The 22919-nt window shown below is 35.5% G+C and overlaps 1 protein-coding gene across 1 annotated transcript in view; it reads left to right on the top strand.

The window, feature by feature from the left end:
- Nucleotides 1-22919, top strand: part of PCLO (piccolo presynaptic cytomatrix protein) — a 320601-nt gene that overhangs the window by 159893 nt on the left and 137789 nt on the right. Inside the window, exon 7 of the mRNA XM_026052206.1 lies at nucleotides 20558-22766. Coding sequence (XP_025907991.1) covers nucleotides 20558-22766 — 2209 coding nt within the window. The remainder of the gene's footprint in view (nucleotides 1-20557; nucleotides 22767-22919) is intronic.

Below are 22919 nucleotides of genomic sequence, written 5' to 3'. Positions count from 1 at the left end.
AGAGAGTCCAGCGCAGGGCTACCAGGATGATCAGGGGCCTGGAACATCTGCCATATGAGCAAAGGCTGAGAGAGCTGGGCCTGTTCAGCCTGGAGAAGAGGAGGCTGAGGGGGCACCTGATCAGTGTGTATAAATACCTCAAGGGAGGCAGTGAGGAGGAGGGGGCCAGCCTTTTTTCAGTGGTCCACAGCGATAGGACTAGAGTAAACGGCCACAAGCTGAGGCACCAAAAGTTCCACAGGAGCTTGAGAAAACACTTCTTGACAGTGAGGGTGACAGAGCCCTGGAACAGGTTGCCCAGAGAGGTTGTTGAGTCTCCTTCTTTGGAGATCTTTAAAACCCGCTTGGATGCAGCCCTGTGCCACATGCTCTAGGTGACCCTGCATGTGCAGGGGGGTTGGACTCGATGACCTCTGAGGTCCCTTCCAACCTTGGGCATTCTATGATTCTATGATTCTATGATTCTATGATTCTATGATTCTATGACTAGCTTAATAAAATGTCACTTTATGCCGGTGGATGACTGAATCAAGTCACATGGCAGTCACTGTCAACTTCCTCACTGCTACATATTCTTTATGTGTATTGGAAGGAGAAAGTTGTCTTCCTTTTGCTTTCAGATATAAAATGTTTGCTCAGCTAAAATGAAGCAAGATCATGCCCATGAGCTGAGACACACAAAGCATATACAGCTAAGCCACGCATAAAGTCTAAGCAGAAGTATTTGTATTAGTGAAGCTAATGCAAAGGCACATCTGTCAACAGCCTGTAAGTTTCAGGGTAGGAAATGTATATTTAAGTTTTAGTTTTCTGAATAGATTCYATCAATTTGGTTATTAAGTGTTAATAGAGACTTTTCTCAATTTTCTTGCTTAAAATCTGCTGCAATTGTAAAGCAAAAATTTAATTCAAAAATGAATATGATAGTTAGAAGGATAATGATTTCAAGCCAGATCCCAAAAGACTGATTCTTTATCTGAGTAAAAAATGTAGGACTTCATYTACTTTTGTAGTAAGAACAGAAGATTTTTTTTTAACTGATTTTAAAGTGTCTTTTTTTTAAGGAACATAAGTTTAGAAAGAATAGAATGGAGCACATTAGTCTGTTTTATCATCTATAACATTATACTGAAAAATGTTTTTAAGCAAYACGCAACAGCTCTGAAACTGTTGGTTCAGATATGTAGTACCTGTTAATATACATGCATAATAAATGGAAATGGAAATTACAGAATGCAGTAAATACTGTTCTCTGTAATTAATCATTATTCTTGGTTTAAAATCAAGTTAATGTAACTTGTCTTATTAACATTTTTCTTTCATATATTGACCTCTGTACCTTGTCCATAGCACTTTAAAAACAACATGAGTCCTCATTTTCCTCCCCAGCAGCATTACTTATGATCTGGATAAAATATTACCAAAGGATTACATGATATTTAGATAAGCCGTATTTATTATGAATAGTTCCATTAACATTACATGCTAGAATTCATTTCATATGTTCATTTATAAGGAGATATTTTCAGTTCTCTTCAGTTTTAAAACTTTAATACCTTAGGCTAGGTATGTGCTCTAAGTCTGGGGACTGAGGGAGCGAACCGAGGTAGATATTCCTAGTATGATCCCACTAGATCTGGTTGACAGAGACAAATGTTCTCTTTAGATAAGGCAAATGATAGTATTTTGGRGCTATTTTTGTTTGTTTGTTCTTTTGTTTGTTTGATTTTTGCATTCCCCAGCAGCAGAAAGCATGTTACCTTACTTAGTATCATGCAGAAATTTCTAGTCACAGATTGTCTGCTACTAAGGCTTGGTCCTTTGTTATAGCTCTTGTATTCATTATAAAAAAATCAGAATTGTTTTGTGTTCTGTGAGATATGTGGTCACATGGTTGTAGTAGTAAAAGGCCTGCCTTAGTGACTATAATTTTACCTTTAGGTCAAATGCTTTAACTGCTTTTTGAGTTTCACTTTAAGTACGGAAGGGTATAARTGAGTTGCTTGTTTGCTGGCTGTTTGATTTAAGAGAACTCAAAATTTAAAGTACAAGTTAAAGTACAAGACTGATTTTCTTTATCCTGTTAACCTTTATATATCACTTTTTTTTTCACCCTCCCATCTTTTGATTTTTCTGAAGAAAGGGGAGAGAAATTAATTTACTAAACATGCATCATCTGCATTCTCTCACAAAGGATGCAGTGGTAATAGAGCAAGGGTTCTGCCTRTTTCTGCATTGTGGACAAAAGTACTGAGTGCTTCCTCATTCCTGTGCTTTCAAACCAAATCAACAAAAAACTTGTAGAAAGGCATGATAGGAGATTTTGTTGTTCTTCCCTTCTCTCCATGAATGCAATTTTTAAGAGATCCTAAATACTTCAGGAGGATATATGTGTTTTTAGAAGTGACTTAACCTCCTAAAAGCTGAAATATTATATTTTTATAATGAGGCTTAGCCTCTGTTAGTAAATAAAACATTTTTGAAAGACCTTTTCTGCTTCATTTTCTAAATGTTAATCTCTCTTAGCATCTAGTTCTTTTAGGAAATATTTTAAATAGCAGTATTAGTCAAATAGAACAAAATATCAGGAGGCAAAGACAAGGACTCTTGCATTCCCCCCAGGATATCTCCTCCTTTTTAAAATTTTTTTTTAGTTAGATTTAAATCTAACTAAATTAAACTTTTTTTCTAATAGACTTGGAGTATTTAGAATTTAGAGTCCTGTTAACAATTCAAGCTTCCTGTACTCTATTTCAAACCCTATGGAATAACTTTCTTAAGAGTCAAATGACTTATAAGACATAAGTCTTATGACTTTTTTCCATCTGTCAGATCTTCAAAACACAACGGCCTTCCAAACGACTATCCCACATTCATGAGAATGTGATCATGATCATGAGAATATTATTTTCTATAAGTCATTTAACTGGGTCAGTCTGAATTTCCTGTGACTTTCATGTTACTTGAGTTCACACCTTCTTTATTCAATGAGGGTACTCATGTATAATATAAAATTAGTATGATCTGTAGTTTTGTGGTTTTCTAAGTGGCTGTTTCACCRTCTTTTATAAAGCATGAGATTTGTGGTATAGATTTGACAAAGAACCAGCGTTTTATATCACCCGGGCCTTTTCTCATCTGCTGACAGCTCATCTGTGTTCCTCATAACAAGTTCTCAACTAGACATTAGCAAAGCAATCCCCTCTCCCTCCCTGCTCAAAAAATCCTCAATTTTTTATCTTCCATAAAAGACAGAGAAGAATAAAGGCACACTCATTTGCAGCTGACTTGATTATCTACCCACACATCTCCATTCTAGGAATATCTTGCATTTTTSGTGTGAGGAAAGGTCAATACAATGTTCTATGCTTTAAAATAATAAACACAGCATATAAATATATACTGTTGTATCAAGCATTGGAGAATGAGAAAGGAGCACAAGTAAGTTTGGGTGTGCTTCACCTCTGTTTTGGCCTCAGACTTTCCTCTCTTATGAAGTAATACTTCAGTTTGCTCTCTCTAATTAAATAGGAGAGGGAAAATTCTGTTAGTATAATGATMTGCTTACCTTAGATGATCAAGAAATAGCTCAACTGAACTCAAAAGGGAATTTATCTCATTTGCTCTACAGGTAAGTTTAGTTTCTTGCTTTTTATGCTATCCACTGTTTCATGAGCAGCTTCATTAACACAGTAGAGTGATATTGTACTGAGAAGACCAGAGTATTTAACATCTTTCTTAGGAAGAAAGCACTGCCTGTGTCTGCATCAGCAAGACACTTGGTATGATAAAAGCAGATGAATAGATTAAAGCATTTGGTACTAAAGCCTCTGCAAGTATACTGTAAGTAGTTGGGGAGATTTACATTGGATTAGATTCAGAGAGTGGTTTGAGGTTGTCTGGAGGACTAGGCATCAGTTAGAGCTAGTTTTCCCCTATTGGGATTTAAGCACATTTGATACACATTTGGAATAGAGCTTACAATTTATTTTCCGCCAAAAGGAACCTATTTTTACGTGCATAAGCCTCCCTCCAAATTGAGCAAACATTCTGTAACTAAAAAAAAAAAAAAAAGGCGGATTTTTCTTAACAAAGTAGTAACCCAGTACCTGCTTCAAACTTTATCTCATAACAAAATATTGAGTTTTTTTTCCAATACTTGGATTTAAATGTTAAATATTTAGCAAAGTTCTTAAAATATTAGCTTGATCAGCCAAATGTGATTAAATGTTGTTTGGAAGTGATCCAAGACTGACAAAAAAAAAGGATGGAAAAAGGACTCAGTACATCCAAAATTAGGATCTGAAATAATTAAAGGCAACATAATAATCAGAGCAGCAAAAAAAAAAAAAAAAAAAGTGTTCCATATGTTTCTATATTCTCCACTCTATGAGTGGTTACTTTTCTTTACATTACATTTCTACCTTAAAATTTCCAGAATGCTCCACTCTTTTTTTTTAACCAGAACAAGCTTGGCTTTTTTGATATCCAGTCTGACTTTGAGACATCAACCTGTAAATAATTCTCCAATCTGTAGAGGACACTTAAAGCATTTTTTTTCCATGCCTTTAGTCCTTGATTTCTCTTTTCAGTGATTACAATGATTTCCAAGGCTATGATACCTAAGCCAGYCGTTTAGAAACTCCTAATAGGGGGATAAGTCTGAAACTGCCACAGGACCAGCTTCAAAATCTCTCTGAAACTTTGAGCCAGGGCATGAAATTTCCTTCTTCAGATTCCTCCTCTCCATGTCTCACTGTAGGAGCCTGCAGAGGAAGTCTGTGTTTTRGCTCTCCTCCTCCGGAGGAGAATGTAACTTTTTTACATTCCATACAGCCTGAATTCAGGTCTCGATTCAATTTCTGTTCACATTCTCCATCTGCCCATATCTTCTCTTYAATCTTCTTGCTAACCCGTACTTCTCTTTTCCAGCTGGTCCCTCTCTGACACCTTTCATCTAGTCTAAGTGCTTCCCATAGAAGTACAGATTCTATTATTTCACCTTACTCCCTTTTCGAGCTTTTGGCTAATGCAAAATGCAACTCAAGCATCAAGTGTGTTTGTGTGCTTACACTGTAAACCCGAAACAAGTGAAATGGRATAGCCATTAGATACCCTTGATGAAAATTAAAGACAGGATTTGAAAATAAATAACTAGCATGGGTAATAACTTTCCTTGAAGGCAAATTGAATACTGAGAGCTTCCTCTGTGTGTGTGAGATAAGAAATTTAACTCTATTGACCTTGCTAAGTCTAGACAAAYACTGTGTTTGGACAGTCAGCAGTTGCCAAAGGTGGAAAGGTTAACTGCAGAAGCGATAGGCAAGGTGAATCCAAGTGGCATTTTTCCACCTAAAACTGAGACCTAAAATTGAGATTAAAGGAGATGAGTTTGAGCCTCAGGGTTTATTTTCAATAGTTGTATAGCATTTATAAACATAGCGACATAAGCCTCAGGCAATCATAAGGTAGTTTGTAAGTAATACTTATTTTATAAGCTTATCATTGTGTTATTCCATGGTTGCATTCTTGGTGCATTTAAGTTATGTAAGATGACAATAATTAAAAAAACTGTGATTTCTTCTTTAAACTAAAGCTGAAACCAATGACTTTTTCCAGTCATTCCAGAAATTTTACTGTCTGGCTTAATCATTTACATCACATTGATATTCCTTTCTTGATACCATTTATAATCCACAGCTGAAATATCATATGCTTCTATAAAGAATGGAGAGGAATCACTGATTTGTCCTTTGCTCTTTTCATCAACAAAGTAGTATAAAGAGTTTGAGAGTAATGCCTCCAGGTATTTCCCTAGGCAGCAAGGGTCTTTTGTCAGAAACAGTATAGGCTTTTCTGTGTTCTTATGTTCTTACAGCCCATTTGAACATAGCTTGCTTGAAAGCACTGCAACTCAGGCAAAGGACCCATCTTTATTTCTATTTTTCATTTGGCCACAAATAAAAAGCCCAAGAGCTTGACAAGAAAACCAAAAATATTATGACAGTGTTAYTGAAATAGCTCCCCCCTCTCACGTTTTAACTAGTTAAAAAAAAAATCCCTTTGCTTGTTTTCCTTTGTTTGCAAAACATCATTAAAAATGTTAAAAAAAAAAACAAAATGGATTTTCTTAATGATGTTTTGCAAACAAAGGAAAACAAGCAAAGGTAAATACTGAGCCAGTCTTGCTTCTGACCTTGCTTACTCTTGCGCTAGGTTTGTGATTTTATTTTTATTACCGTCTAGCAACTTATTCTGCATATACGTTACCCATATTGATAAATCATGTTTCACAGACTTTGGAGTGAGGAACAAATTGCGAAACAGGCTGGAACAAGGGAAATGTCTTGTAAGGTATCTTTCAAGAAATAATACTGGAAACAGTTTTTCCTGCAGTTCAGAGCATTAGGAGTTTGAGTTTAGTTTGTAAATTCAGTTAACAACTGAGGTTTAGTTTGTAAATTCASTGAACAACTGAGGAAGAACCACTGCTGTACACTAAGTCACAAGCTAAATGTGACTGGAAAAGCAAATACTTTCAAGAGCAGAACATGAAATTTAAAGTGTACATGATATGCATTCATAATATCGGTTTTATTCTTTACTACTGTAAAGTCCATATTTAATTAAATGCTGGACAACTGTGAAGACTGGAGGCACTATGCACAGACTTTATCTTTTGCTCTGTGTGTCTCTGATGCAGCAGAAATACAAGATTCTTACCCTGTTTTTATTGACTTGGGCTGWTGCCAGTGCAGGCACTGTGCTGTGTCAGAAAACATACCTCAGGTTGCTCACCGCTCCCCAAACCCTTCTCCTTTGTCGGAATGACTTAAATATGAAAATTTCTCATCCAAATTTTTTGAGGAGGAAATTTGTAAACTTTATGTATATTAACTTTATTTGTTAGCTTTATTTTGATACAGTTAAGCACTGGTGCTTGAAAAATGAAATGGCAAATGATGGAAGTGTTATGATGATGCAATAAACTAAAAAAAAAATTATTAAATTCATAGCATCCACAGGAAATATCAAGAAGAAACAAAATAGTAAAAATGCATTGTGAAAAAAAAAAAGGGTTTAAAGATCAACAAGTTCTTTTYTTTGTTTGTTTTGGTTTTGATTTTTTTCCCTACAAGGTTAATGAAAGATTATTTCCTCTTTCYTGGCTTACTATTTTCTCCTGTTTTGAGCCAGAAGCATTTTCTTTCCAGTGAGATTATTTTTCAAGTCTAAAAAGTCTTGCTAAAAGGCATTTTTTCTGTTATTCTCTTTGTTTTCCTTAATTAATCTTATTTCTTCTTGTAAAATCTTCTTTTGCTGAATAAATGGTCTTCCCACTATCTCCACTGTATTTTCCGTAGGGTTAGGCCCAGTCAACTGTTTGTCACTACAGTCTTATTGTTAGTTTACATATAGGAGACAGTTTGTTTTGAATTCTAAACACATTTCTCCTAAATTAGGATATTCTTTTTTTTTCCTTTCTCCTCTCCTTTTTTTTTTCTATTTTTTAACATTTTTTTTTTATTATTTTCTGGACTTAAAAACATTACCTGTGGAATAAATCCTCTCACCTTGTTTATAATCCATGTTCATAGACTGGAGATAGGATGTAGTAGGTTTTTTCAAAACATTATTTTTCAGTTACTGTTGTTACTTTTGTCATTAGCATTATTTATTGGTGTTTCAATTAGCAGTGATCTAATCAAGTATAAAGTCTTAGGTATCAGACACTGTCATATATGTGCTATATATGTGCAGCTTGTGAAATGATTTCTGTCTTTGATAGTAGGCTCCTAGTTTAACCTGACCTCTCATTTATTCTGCACACTACAGCACTGTTACTGCTCCCAGATAGGTACTGTAAGGAGATTCCCTCTTATCTCATGTGCTGACCTTTCTCAAGGAGCTTTTATTTTAATTCTCCGAACCCATGTAGCTTGAGGATCTCGAATGCTCCCGCTTTGCAAAGGGGTATTTCTTTTCCTGTTGCTCAGATCTGAAGAAATGGATTTCTGTCCTCATTCTGGATGTGCTGCTTAGTCATTGTTCACTCAGCTCCTTTACCATATCTTCTGGGTAATTAAATGGGTCCTATCCAGAGCAGTGAACAGGTTTTCACGGTTGGACACCTGACAAGTATTGATGACAGGGAGAGCAATAAAACACCTAGAGAAAGCAGACAATGTAAGAAGTTAGAAACTGATTTACTCCAAATATATTATGTCAATAGGAGATAATTACCATCCATAGTCTCTTCTAAGATACCTCAGATACTAAGATATCTCAAAGAACCAGAGGCCATGAAAAAGACCATCGGGGTTTTAAGCTCTGTGGCCAGCCCCTATATTAAAAGACATTGTGTATCCTTCTGATCTTGAAAGCAAATGAAGGGGACTGGATTTCAKATAGATTAACTCCTTTTCAGTAATTCAGTTGATATATATTGTGCAAATAGGCCTTTTCTTCAGCATCTCCTTGTCATAGGTTTATTCTTTAATTTGCATAACTGAATTTGTAATTGCCACTACTGATGAAATACCTTTTTAAAATTATTTTAAAAGATACTAGATGTACTAGTTGCACTAGAAAGTATAACTACAGGTTGTAAGAACTCAATAGCCAGAAGTAACTTTCAACTGTTATCATGTGAGCATGTGAGAAAGTCACAGCATCACCTTTTCTCTTGTCTTCAGTCTTTTTAAGTCTTAAAAATAGCTCAGGGTTTGCTTTTTGTAGACCAGTGTGTTAATAGGTTCCTCATGCCTTGGTCTTGAGTTTTAATTATTCTTAAAAATAAGTAGAAACTATCTAAAATATAATGGATATGTATTACACTTTCTAGGTCTTAGTTATTTTATGTTTCTAGGCTATTRTGATTTTATAGTATTGCAGTTGTTATATATTTTGAGTATATAATCTGTAAAAGATTTTAAGGAATTAGAATTGTGGAAGAAAAGCAAATTAGGTTACGATTTTTAGACCAAAGTCAAATACAATGTCATGTACTGCTTTTCAGAAAAAAGTAAGYGAAGATAAAAATGTTTTATTATGACTTCAGTATTTAGCATTTATATGTAAACTGATGTTCAAATAACATGATAAGGAATTACATACTAATACACAGAGCTCGTAGGTAATACATGGTGAAGTAAATTCCATCAGTGATTTATCAGTCAAGATAACCTTTATCACTATTTGGTCAGCCTAGCTCTTATTATGTGTACAGTGATGTACTAGAATGATTACAGTGCAATCATGTTCCCTAAGACAGATCTGAGATCCGAAGAATTTCATGCATCTTACTGACATACTGAAACAACTGGTTCTATAAGTATTATTTGTGGGCAAGGTTCTTTAATCTTGTTTATGGATGTGCATAAATGCTTTCATCCAAAAATACTATGAAAACCATCTCAGGTTCCTGTCCAGATGATTTAGAAATGAAGTACTGTGAACAATAGTCTTCATTATAGGAGATAAGTTAATGATCTCTGTCCTGGTCTGTCCAAATCAGGGCATGATTGACACTAAATAACAAACTTCTGTCAGTCTCAGCTCAGAGGGAAATAAATGAATGCTTATTAAGTTGAACCCCCTTAAGCATTAATTCTGACTTAAGGTCAAAATATTTCTGCAAAGCGATATTGTGGTTGTCTTACATAAATACTAAATACACTCATACTTCCATGCAAAGTACTTCCATACTTCCATACTTCCATGGAACAAAAATAATGTTACTAAGAATCATTTACATGGAGATGGCTCTTAAAAGCTAATATTCCTAGGACTTTTGCAAAAATGGATTTAACTTGAAGTGAAAAAAAAAAAAAAGGAAATAAAAATGCACACCCATACATTTTAYATAACTGAAGAACTGCATTATTTGTCCACATTAAATAATGGGAAACACTCACTTTTTTTTTTTTTCCCTGAGCTGTACTACTAAGCTTTTACTGTTATAGCCTATTACTAAATGATGACTTCAAGTAGTTTAAAAATTTGTGCTTCTTGCCTCTRCAACCATTGATTTTCTGCCTTACCAGAAATCAAGTTCTCTTTCCAGCATTTGTTCTTACCWTGGAGAGATTGTGGTGCATCTCCATCAAAACACCATGAATTTTGCTAAGATGATCTTTGTAGAGATATGAAGTGGCAGCATAGTGCATGTTAGAAGACCTTTTTTTTTGTGCTCATTTTTTTTCTTGTTTTCCAACTAAATATTAATTAACAACCACTCTCCTCTTAGATTATCTTAATAATGAATAGTTTGTACTGTTCTTATATTGTAAAAACTTTTTCTTTTAAACCTCTGTTGCGTTACTCAAATGCAGGTGTGTGTTCATGCACATACACAAACACACACAAAAGTGTACTACATTTTATTCTGAGGCAGYAGGAAGCACATCTTTGAGCAATGACATTTCTGCAGTTCTACTTTCAGTCTGTAAGTCCTTTCTTTTATACATCTTGTCAGAAGATGTATTGAAACTCTGTGCATTGGTCTCCTATAGGGCACAATGGAAAAAGAACTATTTCAGGCTTTGAATCAGTCATTAGAACATCCATGATAACATCTGGACCCAAGCTGAACAAAATTGACAAAACCTAAAAGTTAAAGTGTCAGTAATTTATTCAGTAGTTACATTTAGTTTGGACACTTSAGACTAATTCTTCAGCCTGTTCTCTTCCACTGGGATAGAATGTGCTTATGAGTAATTATTTACATTCAAAGTTTGATTTCTTTCCATTTCTTGGTGAACTCTATATTAGTTCAGGTCAGCTTCAGACTCACTGGTGTCACCAGAAATTTTGTAGCAATAAGAACACATGTAAAAATCAAAGAAAAGTAGCCAACCCAGATGGGTAATTATGAACAAACATTGCTGATATCTCATGAGAATACTTTGAGAAGTAAAAAGGACCAACTATATTAAAAATGCCATTTGCAGTCTTTTACCAGAAAACATGATTGTATGTGGCCAGAGTGAAGAATGCCAATAACATCTTTTAATGTTAATTTCCTATGTTGCTCTAGTAAAACTTACTATGAACTGCATGTTCAGGGCAAATGGTGTAGTCCATGTACACATAGTCAAGTAGAGAAGAATTCAAAACAATGATAGCTCAGGAGATTAAAAAAAAAAGTAAAAAAAAAAATTATTCATTCATTTTGTGTCCACAGTGAAAGTATATGCAAGATTCAAGGTCAACCTTYTAGTATTTCTCTGTAGTATCCTGACAGATCTCAATTGTTTTTTTTGAGTGCTGGTTCTCATTTTCTTTGATACAAGTATAGGTTTAGAAACTGTAATGGAGCATGTTTCACATTATTGTCTGTTTTTTGCTGCTGCCTTCTCTTTATTTTTAATTTCATTACTGGTTAAAAAAGAAGCTTGCCAAATTTCTCTGTTCCTGTCCTGCTTGTCACAGTAACCAGAAGTGGAAAGAGGAAGGTCGCAGTACTAAAATAGTATAATTGATATTCAAATAGTAGAAAGAAAATGAATTAAAGGTTACGACTGTCTTCTCTAATCCTACACAGTTTGATTAAATATCCCATGGATTGCARGACTGTAATCTGATTGAATTTCTCCACTCACTTATTTTTATGAAAATTGATCTTGATTACAGGATGAATCATAAATAATGGATATAGTTAAAAATTGCCCAAAAAAATAGATATAAAATCATTTATTTAAATCTATTTATCAAAAAAAAAAAAAAAAAAGGTTAGGACTTTCTCCCAGTTTCATTCACAGTTGTGTTAATCAAGAGTTGATTGCCTTTGTTAGATTTCCTTGTTGAAGAGCTGATATTGATGTTAGGTCCAGTTTGGTTTTATGTATTATCAAATGATGATACTTTTGCCACTTCTCTTTCTGCCCCTGTGGATTAAACTCAGTGTAATGCCACTGTGTTAGTTTGAAAGGAGGTGTGAATTTAAACAGATAATACAGTGAAAGCTTTTTTTATTGCATAAAGMTCTTCTTATTTGTATCAATACAGGAAATTTGTGTACATGTTTATTCCAGAACTTAGGACTTCTTTGAAAGGAAAGCTTTTTGGAGATTTGTAGGAAAAGGAGAAGAGTTAGTTTTGTTTTGTTTAGGATGTATCACTTGGAAAGGGGTTTACATCAAATTGCAAAAGCCTTTCTTATACCAGAATAAGAATAGAGATATAAGGTTGTGGAATAGGTTGTCTGGCTAGGAAACCTTTGCAACATTATAAAATATCATAATGGAAGATCTGTACATCCTGTGAGTAGTTTCTGCACTATATAATCTCAGCCATCTGTGACAGACTATCTGTTCCCTCTGTCATCAGGTTCTGTTACATCTGTTTGAAGAGGAAGAAGGTTGTGTTGGCTGAAACTTTTGGAGAGAGAGAGAGAGATTGCTCCTACCCTGAGAGAYACTGTGCATATTTGCATATTTTAAGGGGAGAAGTTCACATACTTCAGAAAAAGATGGGTGGAGAGATGAAAAAAAAAAAAAAAACTGCTACAAAGTAACTCCTACATCCTCATGTAGCTCACAGCAGGAATTCAAGGAGTGGGATTGACCTCTCTTATCTCAAGACATTTGTGACATGGACTTCTGTATGACCTGAGATTGCATCTGCAGTCAGGAAGAACAGATGTGATTCTCCAGTGTGTCACATTGCACCTTTAAAGATCTTTCTCCCATTTCAGTAGTCYAGGGGGCAAGCTCGGATTATATTTGTGCATTTGGTGAGATGAATCCTCACTTTAGTAATAAACCAGGACTGCAGGCATCATGTGGAGTCTTCTTAGCCTTTGGAGGAAGTCAGTAGCTAAGARGCAGAAAAAGTCAAGAATTTCTGACACCTTTTGGTTTGCATTTTCTTGTAAAATAAGATTAATACTTTCTTTCAGAGAGAGATTTTTCAGTTCTAACTGAAAGTTTGCAAGGTAGTTTGATACCAGTTGAACACAGATGGTGTTAGTTCARCATATACATATACTGCTGATAAGTATAAACTGTTCTAAATTTTTCTCACCGATGTTCTCTGGCCAGGATTCTCAGTTGGATTGCAAAGGGATTTAAAAGTATGTTCTCATACCACTAGAATTTTCCATAAGATGACTGAGCGCTGGAGCAGAATGTCCAGAAACATTGCAGAATCTATATCCTAGGACATAATACAAAAGCTGTCTGGACAAGAATCTGGGCAGTACACTTCAGATGACCCTGCTTAAGAAGGGTAGTTGGACCAGATGATTTTCAAAGATTTGTTCTGTGATTCTGTGAGATGACAGTTTAAATTAAAGCTGACTATCAGGAGACTCTGAGGAATAACATACGACATTTTGTGTGTTACATAATGAGGAGCACTATTTGAGAGTGAACAAGCCTCCGCTAAGGATGTTGCATTGTCTGAAAAAATAAATATATATATTTATTGCAAGATGAATAAGGTGGCTAATGTCTTCTGCTGCCACAAAAAAATTAATGCTCGACTACTCCTGAATTTATTAATTCATCCATTATATAATATCTTTTAATAAACCTGAAATAAGTCTCATTATTTTTATCATGACTGTTTTGAAGTTCCAATGGCAGAATGTCCTTGTATCAGAGCCTGCTACTGAGGAACAGTTAATTCTGTGTCCCTGCTTCACCCAGAAAAGAGCGTGGACAYGAGGCACCAGGCACAGACAGCATTTGCTTCTTAATCCAGCACAGGCATCAAACRGTCCATTTGCTTCACAGAGATTTTGATAGCTTTTCATAAGTTGCAAGGGAAGTTCTGTTTTCATGATTTAAAATGACTCTTTGACTCATAAATGAAGCATTAGGGGGGAAAAAAGTGATGATTGATTAAGAAACATTAATTATGCTATTAGCAGGCTGTGTTATAGTGGTGTATGCCATGCCACAAGTTTACAGCCTTTTCCTTGCTACTGTTAAGTATCRGTGGCTCAGCAATCCTAGTTTTGCCTTTGCTGTTTCTCCAGATGGTGAATCTTCCTTTACTCCAGCTTGCTGCCATGCAAGTCATATTGTTCCACATACCTTATCCTCTGATTTTGTAGTCTTATTATACCTTATGCTGTATCTAAGCAGAATATTCTTCAGACACATTCTTGAGTGATGGGGAGGACATTATCTAGATAAATTCAATTGTTTGAGTTCTCGGTTTTTGTTGTTGTTTAAAAAATGGCCTATCTTCTGAAAATTCACAAATAATTTTCATATAGGAAAGGGTTTAATTAAGTGAAAATCATTTGAATATAGAACATATAAAGACAATGTTGCGTCATTAGGCATCTCCTGCATAGCACTTATTTTATGTATCCTGTGATGTTTTCAAGCCCTCAATAGCAAAGTCAGAAACATGTATTTATCATTCAAAGCAGAAATTCTGACCAGAGTCTTCTCTGTTTTTGAACAAGTTTCTTCTATGTGTCCTTCTTCTCCTTCCTTCCTCCCACCTCCCCTTTTCTTTTTTCTTTTTCAGAGACTGAATAGTGAGAAAAATGTATTTACTCAGTTTGGTACAGACGTTTTGATGAAGAACAATGCACGGGTCTAACAGTTTTACAGATGTCCATTGTGCTGCCTCAATCAGCTTGTCTGAAGGTTTCCCCCTATGTACATAACAGTGATGCACATAATTTCATGTACATTAAGTATAATTGGATAGTGCATCTCTCATATGCGTACATATCTCAGGGCACTTTACACAGATAAGTAATGTAATTACAGAGATAAATACCACAGAATAGCAGAGGGGAAAAGAAATGGAGAATAAGAAAGAAAGTAGTTGTTTTCAGATGAGCTTTGAAGATCATGTTGGTGTATGAGATAGAAATGTTGCCATCTTGTATAACTTGAACTGTAGAAGCAACTTCACAGACAGTACTGGGTCATACTGGGAGAACTGGTAAAAGGACTACTGCCTCTTCAGGGGATAGACATAAAAAGCAATATAGATGTTGCTTATAGATATCAACTGACGGAATGAAAACATAACATTGTAAGTAGTGTTTATGTTCACTAAAATGAATTAAATACATACATTTGGAATATTGTTGGAGTTATAATATTTGGAATCAAAGACTCAAAACACTGGATGTCATTCTTCTCACAAGCTGTTTTTCTACTAATGCATTTCAGCTCACTCAAACTGCTGATCCTCATTTTAACCAGTGCAAATAAAGGAGGTATCCCATTGCCCTTAACAGGCAAAATTTGACCTACAGATAGTTCTCAGTCCTGTTCCAAGTGACTTGTTAGGTTAGTGTTGGTGTGCAACTGCCCCTTCCGTGCAATGACAGAGAACAGTTAGTATRTCTACAAACAGTTAATATGTCTACACACAGTAGTAGATGAAAAATAGATTTAGGCCTCTTTGAAAATCACAGTGTAAGGGCCACATCTGTTTGTAGTTTGCATATCAAATATTCATTGAATTTCTTCTTCCTCCCCCTAAAATCAAAAGAAGTATATGGGCTTTTATGTGTTTAACTGAGGAAAGAAGTTGGTATGTCCTGTCACGTCAGCTGTTAGGAAGTGCACTGTGCTGCTGCCCTTGCATTTGAAGTGAAAATGGCAATTTCAAATGATTTCACAGAGGAAATGAAAAGAGCAAGAGGAGGCAAGGTGCAGAAGTGTTCATTTGGAGAGTGAGTGACTCTCTGACGCAAATGAAAGCAAAAATCTTCTGAAAAAATGTTTATTATTTTGGAATAGACTGTTTCTAAAATTTGTGTATTGGTTTTAATAGAAGAGAAATTTATCTCCACAGAATCTCCAAAGGAATGAAAACACATGATAAAATCAGACTGACTGGCGTCTTAGTGTTGCTGCCTAGTGATTTAGAAGCTAGTTTTCTGCMTGAATGCTCAATCCCCAAAGCAAAATACTTGCAGAAAAATGGAAGGCAAGAGTTGCATTAAAGCAAACCTCTGACATAATACTCATGAAGCAGGGTGTTTCCCTTCCATATGGGAAGACCCAATATGGAGACCAAATTGAAGACCAAATTCAGCTCATCTAATTCATGCTTTGGATACTCCCACTGCCAGCAAGGGCACATAAGGGAAGACAGTGCAGATTGCCTAATGCATTTTTAGTGATGGTTAGAACTTTTTCACAGCACTTAATTGCTTCATTCTCAACACTGCTTATGAGATTATAAATACATGTTTTTCTTAAAGTGAAGAATGTATCTCCCTCCATATAGACATGGGTTTCCACGCTTTGTGATTCTTCATGCAATAAAAGTGGTTCTGTATCTGCCTTAGCCAGTTGAATGGAATAGATCTCTATTTTTGCCCTAATGTTTGGTAGCAGAAGTCAACAAGGCTTATCCTTTGTGGTTAGTGTGGCTCCTTAATAATAAATACTTTTCCAGGAGGGTCTACAAGAACAGTCACAAGTCTGACCTTACACAGACAAGCTACAAAACATTGTCCTGTATCATTCTTTACATCCCACAAGATCAAATTGAGGATTCCATATTCATAATACAGTAATCTAACATTAGTGTAMTATCTTAGTGTATCTTTTGGAATTAGGTTTCATTTGCTCGTGCTTTTAAAGATAATAGAAAATTACTAAAAGATCTTTCATCAATGGTAATTGGTGGCCAGTTAGTTTTAAGCCAACTGGATTATTAAAATAATGAATTACAGAAATTTCTACTTATACGTATTGATATATTTTATACAGTTGCCCATTACCATTGCAATTTGTCTTGGGAGCTGGCGGGGGGAGCAGAAATGTGACATTTTTTTGGTTGGTTGGTTGGTTTGGTTTATTCTTTTTCTCTGCATGAAAGATTCCAGATGTGATGTGTTTTGGAACATCAACATGCATCTTTTTAACTGCTGCTAATGTTGAGTCTGCTGAACAAATGTTTGACTATAWAGTCCTTATTTGAAGACAAAAACTTTTATTTGGATTGTTTTTCTGATGCTTAGGGTGTTAAAAACTTTCTAGTTGGTCTAGTCTAATGCAAGTCTAGTCCTAAGAAAATCTTACACTGCAGAGATTTTSTTTCTCTAGAGTGTACAGCAGACTTTTCTCTATGCTGCAGAGTTGGCAGAGGATTGTGGCAGAGGAGTGCTTTAAGCTAAGAAATTTATTTATTTTTTTTTTTTAGCGTCTAGGACATTATAATGGAGCTTAACTTTGTAATACTTACCATATAGGTAGGTTAACATGGCTATTTATGTATCATCTCAGTCAATCTAGTGATGGAAAGCTCTAATAATGTGTTGCAAGTACAGTTGTACTTGATTTGTCCGCACACATATCATATCCATTATTTCGTTTTCTTAATGTTAAAAATCATACATTAATTTTAAGTGCAGTGCTAAAAGTATGCTATTTAGGCAGTTCTAAGTATGACAAAGGAAAAAGTTTATTTTGCTTGTGTGAAGGCTGAGACCACAGAAAATCCTAAATTATGGAATAGCAGAGAATGATGGGGGTTTATAAACAGGGTTATTTACTGTTAAAATGCAACATATTCAGTATGAATATAAGAATTGTAAATTCAAGAGTGATAACAAAGAACATAATTTGTTCTTTGAAYAAATGTGTCTAATAACCAAGAATAGCTAGATGAATACAGAGAAAAGAGAAGAACAGCACCACATTTTATTCAAACAAATTCAGTTGGTGGGAAAATATGAAAAAAGATTCATTAAAAAAAAATAGTCTGGGCATCAAGAATCATGAAGACTCTTTAAAGGTGGAAAGCCATTGCAGATCCCCTGAGTCATTCAATCTCCAGTAGAAATTATCTTTTAAAAACAAATAAGATACAATGGAACATATCAGGGTTTCCCAGAGCTTGCCTGGTTTATGTAATGAGTTAGATATCAAGTAGCCTCATCAGCAATGCCATCAAATCAGAGGAGACAAAAATTGTTRCTAAAAGGTATACTGATAGAAAGAGTCAAAAGGAATAGGATGGTCATTTCAAAGAAATTATCCCAAAGTCAAAAATTAGCTCAGCAGATAGTGTAAGTCAAGACTAATGTATACTAACAAGGCAGCAAGTATCTAAAGTGGAAGGAAGTGGTTAGATAGCCCAATCCTTTTTTACATATATTTCTTTGACAAAAAGAAGAGRATTTGGTGAAGATGGGCCTTAGATCATCTTTTTACCTTGGTAGTTAACCAAATTAAACAAAATATACAAATTAAATTTAATTCCTCTTCTAATATAATCTGCCAAAATATGGCAGTTGAACTTCCCTTAAATCTACCCATTTTATTCCCGGATAGCATGCTAACATAACTGATGATGAGCATATCCAGGAAGAAGAAAATAGAGCCCAATTTATTGAAGTACTAAAATATAATAATCATAATTATTTTTTCATATCTCAATATAAATATCAGGTAAAAATAGTTAAGACTATCCTCTGTCATCTCTTCTCTGATGAGAATAGAAACTAAGAACTAGAGGCAATATTTTTTTCAAAAGCAAGGGTTCACCTCCCTGCAGTGTCTTATCCATGAGCTTCTTTATGTGTAGTTGGAAACAAGATATATTTCTTCAATAAAATATCTTATAAATTGACAYTGGAATTTATTCATAAGCAAGAGCTCTGATGTCCCAATATAATCATTCTTTAAAGTATCATATACCTTTTAATGATGTGCTATTAATAGCTGTTCCCCAATACCAGTGCCAATCTGTGACTGTTTCTGTGACCATCTGTGATTGCTATTTCAATTTGGGAGGGAGATATAACTGTGGTAATGGAGTGAATATACAATGTAAATCAATCGCCAGCTAGACCTACTGTAGATGATTAATTTGCCTTTGATTATAACTACACACTGAGCAAGAGAAAATTAGTTTCTTTGATTTGTTGGCACAACACAGGTATGGGAAATAGCCACAGGAAACTGAAAACAAAATTAAATTACTTTTATTGGAGTTGGAAACATGCAAAAAATGATAGAATTTAGATGAAGAGGATGAATGAGAATGAGCTTAAATGACATTTGAAAAGATATAAATGTTTATTTAAAGATTCATAACAAATAACCTGCTGATTATTGTGATTTGCTAAAGGTAGATAACAGGAGCAGCAAAAGAAGGTTCACAACATTTCTTAAAAGCTTTTATAATTTGTTGRCAGCATATTAGGCTGGGAAAGTACAAAAGTACTTTTTTTTGTTGTTGTTGTGGTTTGATTGATTGATTTTTTTTTTATCCTAATTAAGATTGTGTTGATTTGTAATTTGATCGAAATAGCGGTGCCTTTTTTCAGGAAAAAAAAATCTATTTTTACTCTGTAGCAGTTAACACTTGCTRAAGTATGATGCTTATATTTTGCCTGCAAAGGTAGAAGAGTAAAGTCATCATTCTTTTTACTCATTTACATCATTACTTTTTACTGTTAAGTGGTGCAGAAGTATTTCTATATGTCCCTATCAAGGTGTCTGCAAGTGATTATTTCTAGAGTATGTGTATGGACAAATCTTTTATCCATTACTGGATTAAAGCATTACTGAAGCAAAATCCATCAGAAGTTATTGAGAGTAGAGGATAAAATTTTGAAATCATCTAAGTCCCACTTCTTACTGTATATGTATATTGTGTGGGAACCTTACGTTTACTTCAAAGCTAATATGAAGCTATCAAAATCYCTTCTAATATAGAGAGAAATTTAGATTTCATCTGGGCAGCTCTGTTGCTTACCTCCTAGCTTATGAGGAGAGATAGACACTTCCAAAAAGACTTAGGAGTCTTCTCATAAAATGAATTATTCTTCGACCATTAACCTTGAGGAAACCTTGACATCTTGCCTTAACTACAACTCTAATTTTTATACTGTTTAACTTTAAACAGTTTTAAGCTGTAGCTTTGAAACTGTCATATCTATCTTCATTTAGGATGTACACAAGAAAGCTCATACTTAGAACACTATTTTCATAAAGCACAAAAATCTTCCTGGAAAAAAATGTGTATGCCAGCATAAGTAAGGCAAAAATAGCAAGGGAGACTGAGGATTATGTGCTGTACCAAGTATGATGGCAAGCAGAAAGTTGACTCAATTTCAGAGCAAGTTATAGATGCTAAGTATGTACTCCATATCTAGCATACAGAGTTGTTATATTATGTATATATAATTTTAATATATATTTGTATATAATATTTTATACATTATTTCTCTTAAATGTTATATAAAAACACATTCTCCTCAAACACACACACGGAATGCTTGTGTGTGATTATATGAGATAAAAAGCCTTTAAATTACAATCTCACTTCAATTTCAAGTAAGGTAAATTTTTTCATATTAGTCTAAATAAAGTCATAGCCAGTACCTTTCCTAATTTGGATCAGATAGTTTAGCTTCCTGACCTTTAAGARTCTACAGCATTTTCTTTATGCCATTTGCTGCTGCTTATTCACAGATACCACAAGCCTCCTCTGAATCAGAGAAAGTATGTGGTTAAGACATATAGCCAAAATATGAGAAATTTGTAAACAGCTTGTGATTTATTAGAGATCAGATCTCCAGAATAGTGATTCAGTCTTGTTTCTTTTATTTCAGACAAAAAGTTCTTCAAGCATAACTCCATCAGGCACTCAGAAGAAGGTGAAGAGGACTCTGCCCAATCCGCCTCCAGAGGAAGCAACAGCAGGAACCCAGTCACCCTATTCCTCTGTGGGGTCAGTTTCACGCAGAAGGATTTGTCGGACCACTACTATGGCCAGAGCCAAAATTCTTCAGGATATAGACAGGGAACTGGATTTGGTTGAACGGGAATCAGCTAAGCTTAGGAAGAAACAAGCAGAGCTAGATGAGGAGGAAAAGGAAATAGATGCCAAACTGAGATACTTGGAAATGGGTATCAATAGGAGAAAAGAAGCACTGTTAAAGGAAAGAGAAAAGAGAGAGCGTGCCTATCTCCAAGGAGTGGCAGAAGAACGTGATTATATGTCAGACAGTGAAGTTAGTAATACCAGGTCGACCAGAATAGAAACTCAGCATGGCTTGGAAAGACCACGTACTGCACCCCAAACAGAATTTAATCAATTTATGCCACCACAAACCCAGCCAGAAACTCAGTTTGCCCCTGCTACAAGTCCATATACTCAGTATCAGTACTCATCTCCTGCCCTGCCTACTCAAGCACCAACTCAATTTACACAACAATCGCATTACCAACAACAGCAGCCTTTATATCACCAGCAGGTTTCACCTTATCAAACTCAGACAGCTTTCCAAACAGGAGCTACTATGACATATACTCCACAGGCTCAACCTCCACCAACTCAACAGCCTTCATATCAACTCCCATCACAGATGATGGTGATACAACCAAAGCCAAGGCAAACAACGTTGTATTTGGAACCTAAGATAACCACGAATTATGATGTGATTCGAAATCAGCCTCTCATGATAGCTCCAGTTTCAACTGACAATAGTTATGCAGTTTCCCAACTAGGCAGTAAATACAGTACTTTGGATTTAAGAATAGGATTAGATGAGAGAAACAGCATGGCAAGCAGTCCAATATCAAGCATATCTGCAGATTCTTTCTATGCAGATATAGACCACCACCATACACCACGAAATTATGTATTGATTGATGATATAGGCGAACTTACTAAAGGAACAGGAACACTTGGTTCCACTTTTAGCCTCCATGAAAAAGATCTGACCAAAACAGATCGATTACTTCGCACAACAGAGGCCAGGAGAGCACAAGAAGTATCAGACTTCCTAGCACCACTACAGACTTCTTCTAGGTTACATTCCTATGTTAAAGCTGATGAAGACCCAATGGAAGACCCTTATGAGCTCAAACTTCTCAAACATCAGATAAAGCAAGAGTTCCGTAGAGGTGCAGAAAGTCTTGATCACCTTGCTGGCCTGTCACAGTATTATCATGCAGATAGCAGCTATAGGCATTTCCCCAAATCTGAGAAATACAGCATAGGTAGGCTTACCCTTGAGAAACAAGCTGCTAAGCAGCTCCCAGCAGCCCTCCTTTACCAGAAGCAGTCAAAGCACAAGAAAGCTTTGATAGACCCCAAACTAACTAAGTTTTCACCTATCCAAGAAAGCAGAGACCTAGAGCCTGATTATTCAAGCTATATGACATCTAGTACTTCATCACTTGGTGGAATTACTACTAGGGCAAGGCTTCTTCAGGATGATATCACTTTTGGCCTTAGAAAAAATATCACTGACCAACAGAAATACATGGGGCCAACACTGGCTTCCTCTATTGGAGCAGGCCTTGGGACTGCACTAGGTGCAACAATGAGATCCACATTACAAGATGAAGCTGACAAGTCTTATAGCAGTGGTAGTAGATCTAGACCCTCATCCAGACCATCCTCAGTTTATGGACTTGATTTATCCTTAAAAAGGGATTCTTCCAGCTCTTCTTTAAGACTGAAAGCCCAAGAAGCTGAACCCCTAGATGTTTCCTTTAGTCATGCAGCACCTTCTGGAAGAACTAAACCCACCAGTTTACCTATTAGCCAAAGCAGGGGAAGGATCCCAATAGTAGCACAGAACTCAGAGGAAGAAAGCCCACTAAGTCCTGTTGGTCAGCCAATGGGAATGGCAAGAGCAGCAGCTGGACCCTTACCACCAATATCTGCAGATACCAGAGACCAGTTTGGATCAAGCCATTCATTACCAGAGGTCCAGCAACATATGAGGGAGGAGTCACGGACTCGAGGCTATGATCGAGATATTGCCTTCATCATGGATGACTTCCAGCATGCCATGTCAGACAGTGAAGGTAAATTAGGCCTCGGACTGGTATCTTACTATCACAATGCAAATCCTCATTTCTATGCATGTGTCTGATTTTTGTTCTACTTCAAAGACTTGATCTTCTTTCTGTTCCTTGGTGCATCTTCTGTGTAACTACTTTTTTTTTTTTTTTTTTTTT

This window comes from Nothoprocta perdicaria, unplaced genomic scaffold, assembly GCF_003342845.1.
Source record: "Nothoprocta perdicaria isolate Ctin4 unplaced genomic scaffold, notPer1 scaffold_85, whole genome shotgun sequence".
In the NCBI taxonomy this organism is placed as follows: domain Eukaryota; kingdom Metazoa; phylum Chordata; class Aves; order Tinamiformes; family Tinamidae; genus Nothoprocta; species Nothoprocta perdicaria.
This window is presented reverse-complemented; position numbering and strand designations above follow the sequence as displayed.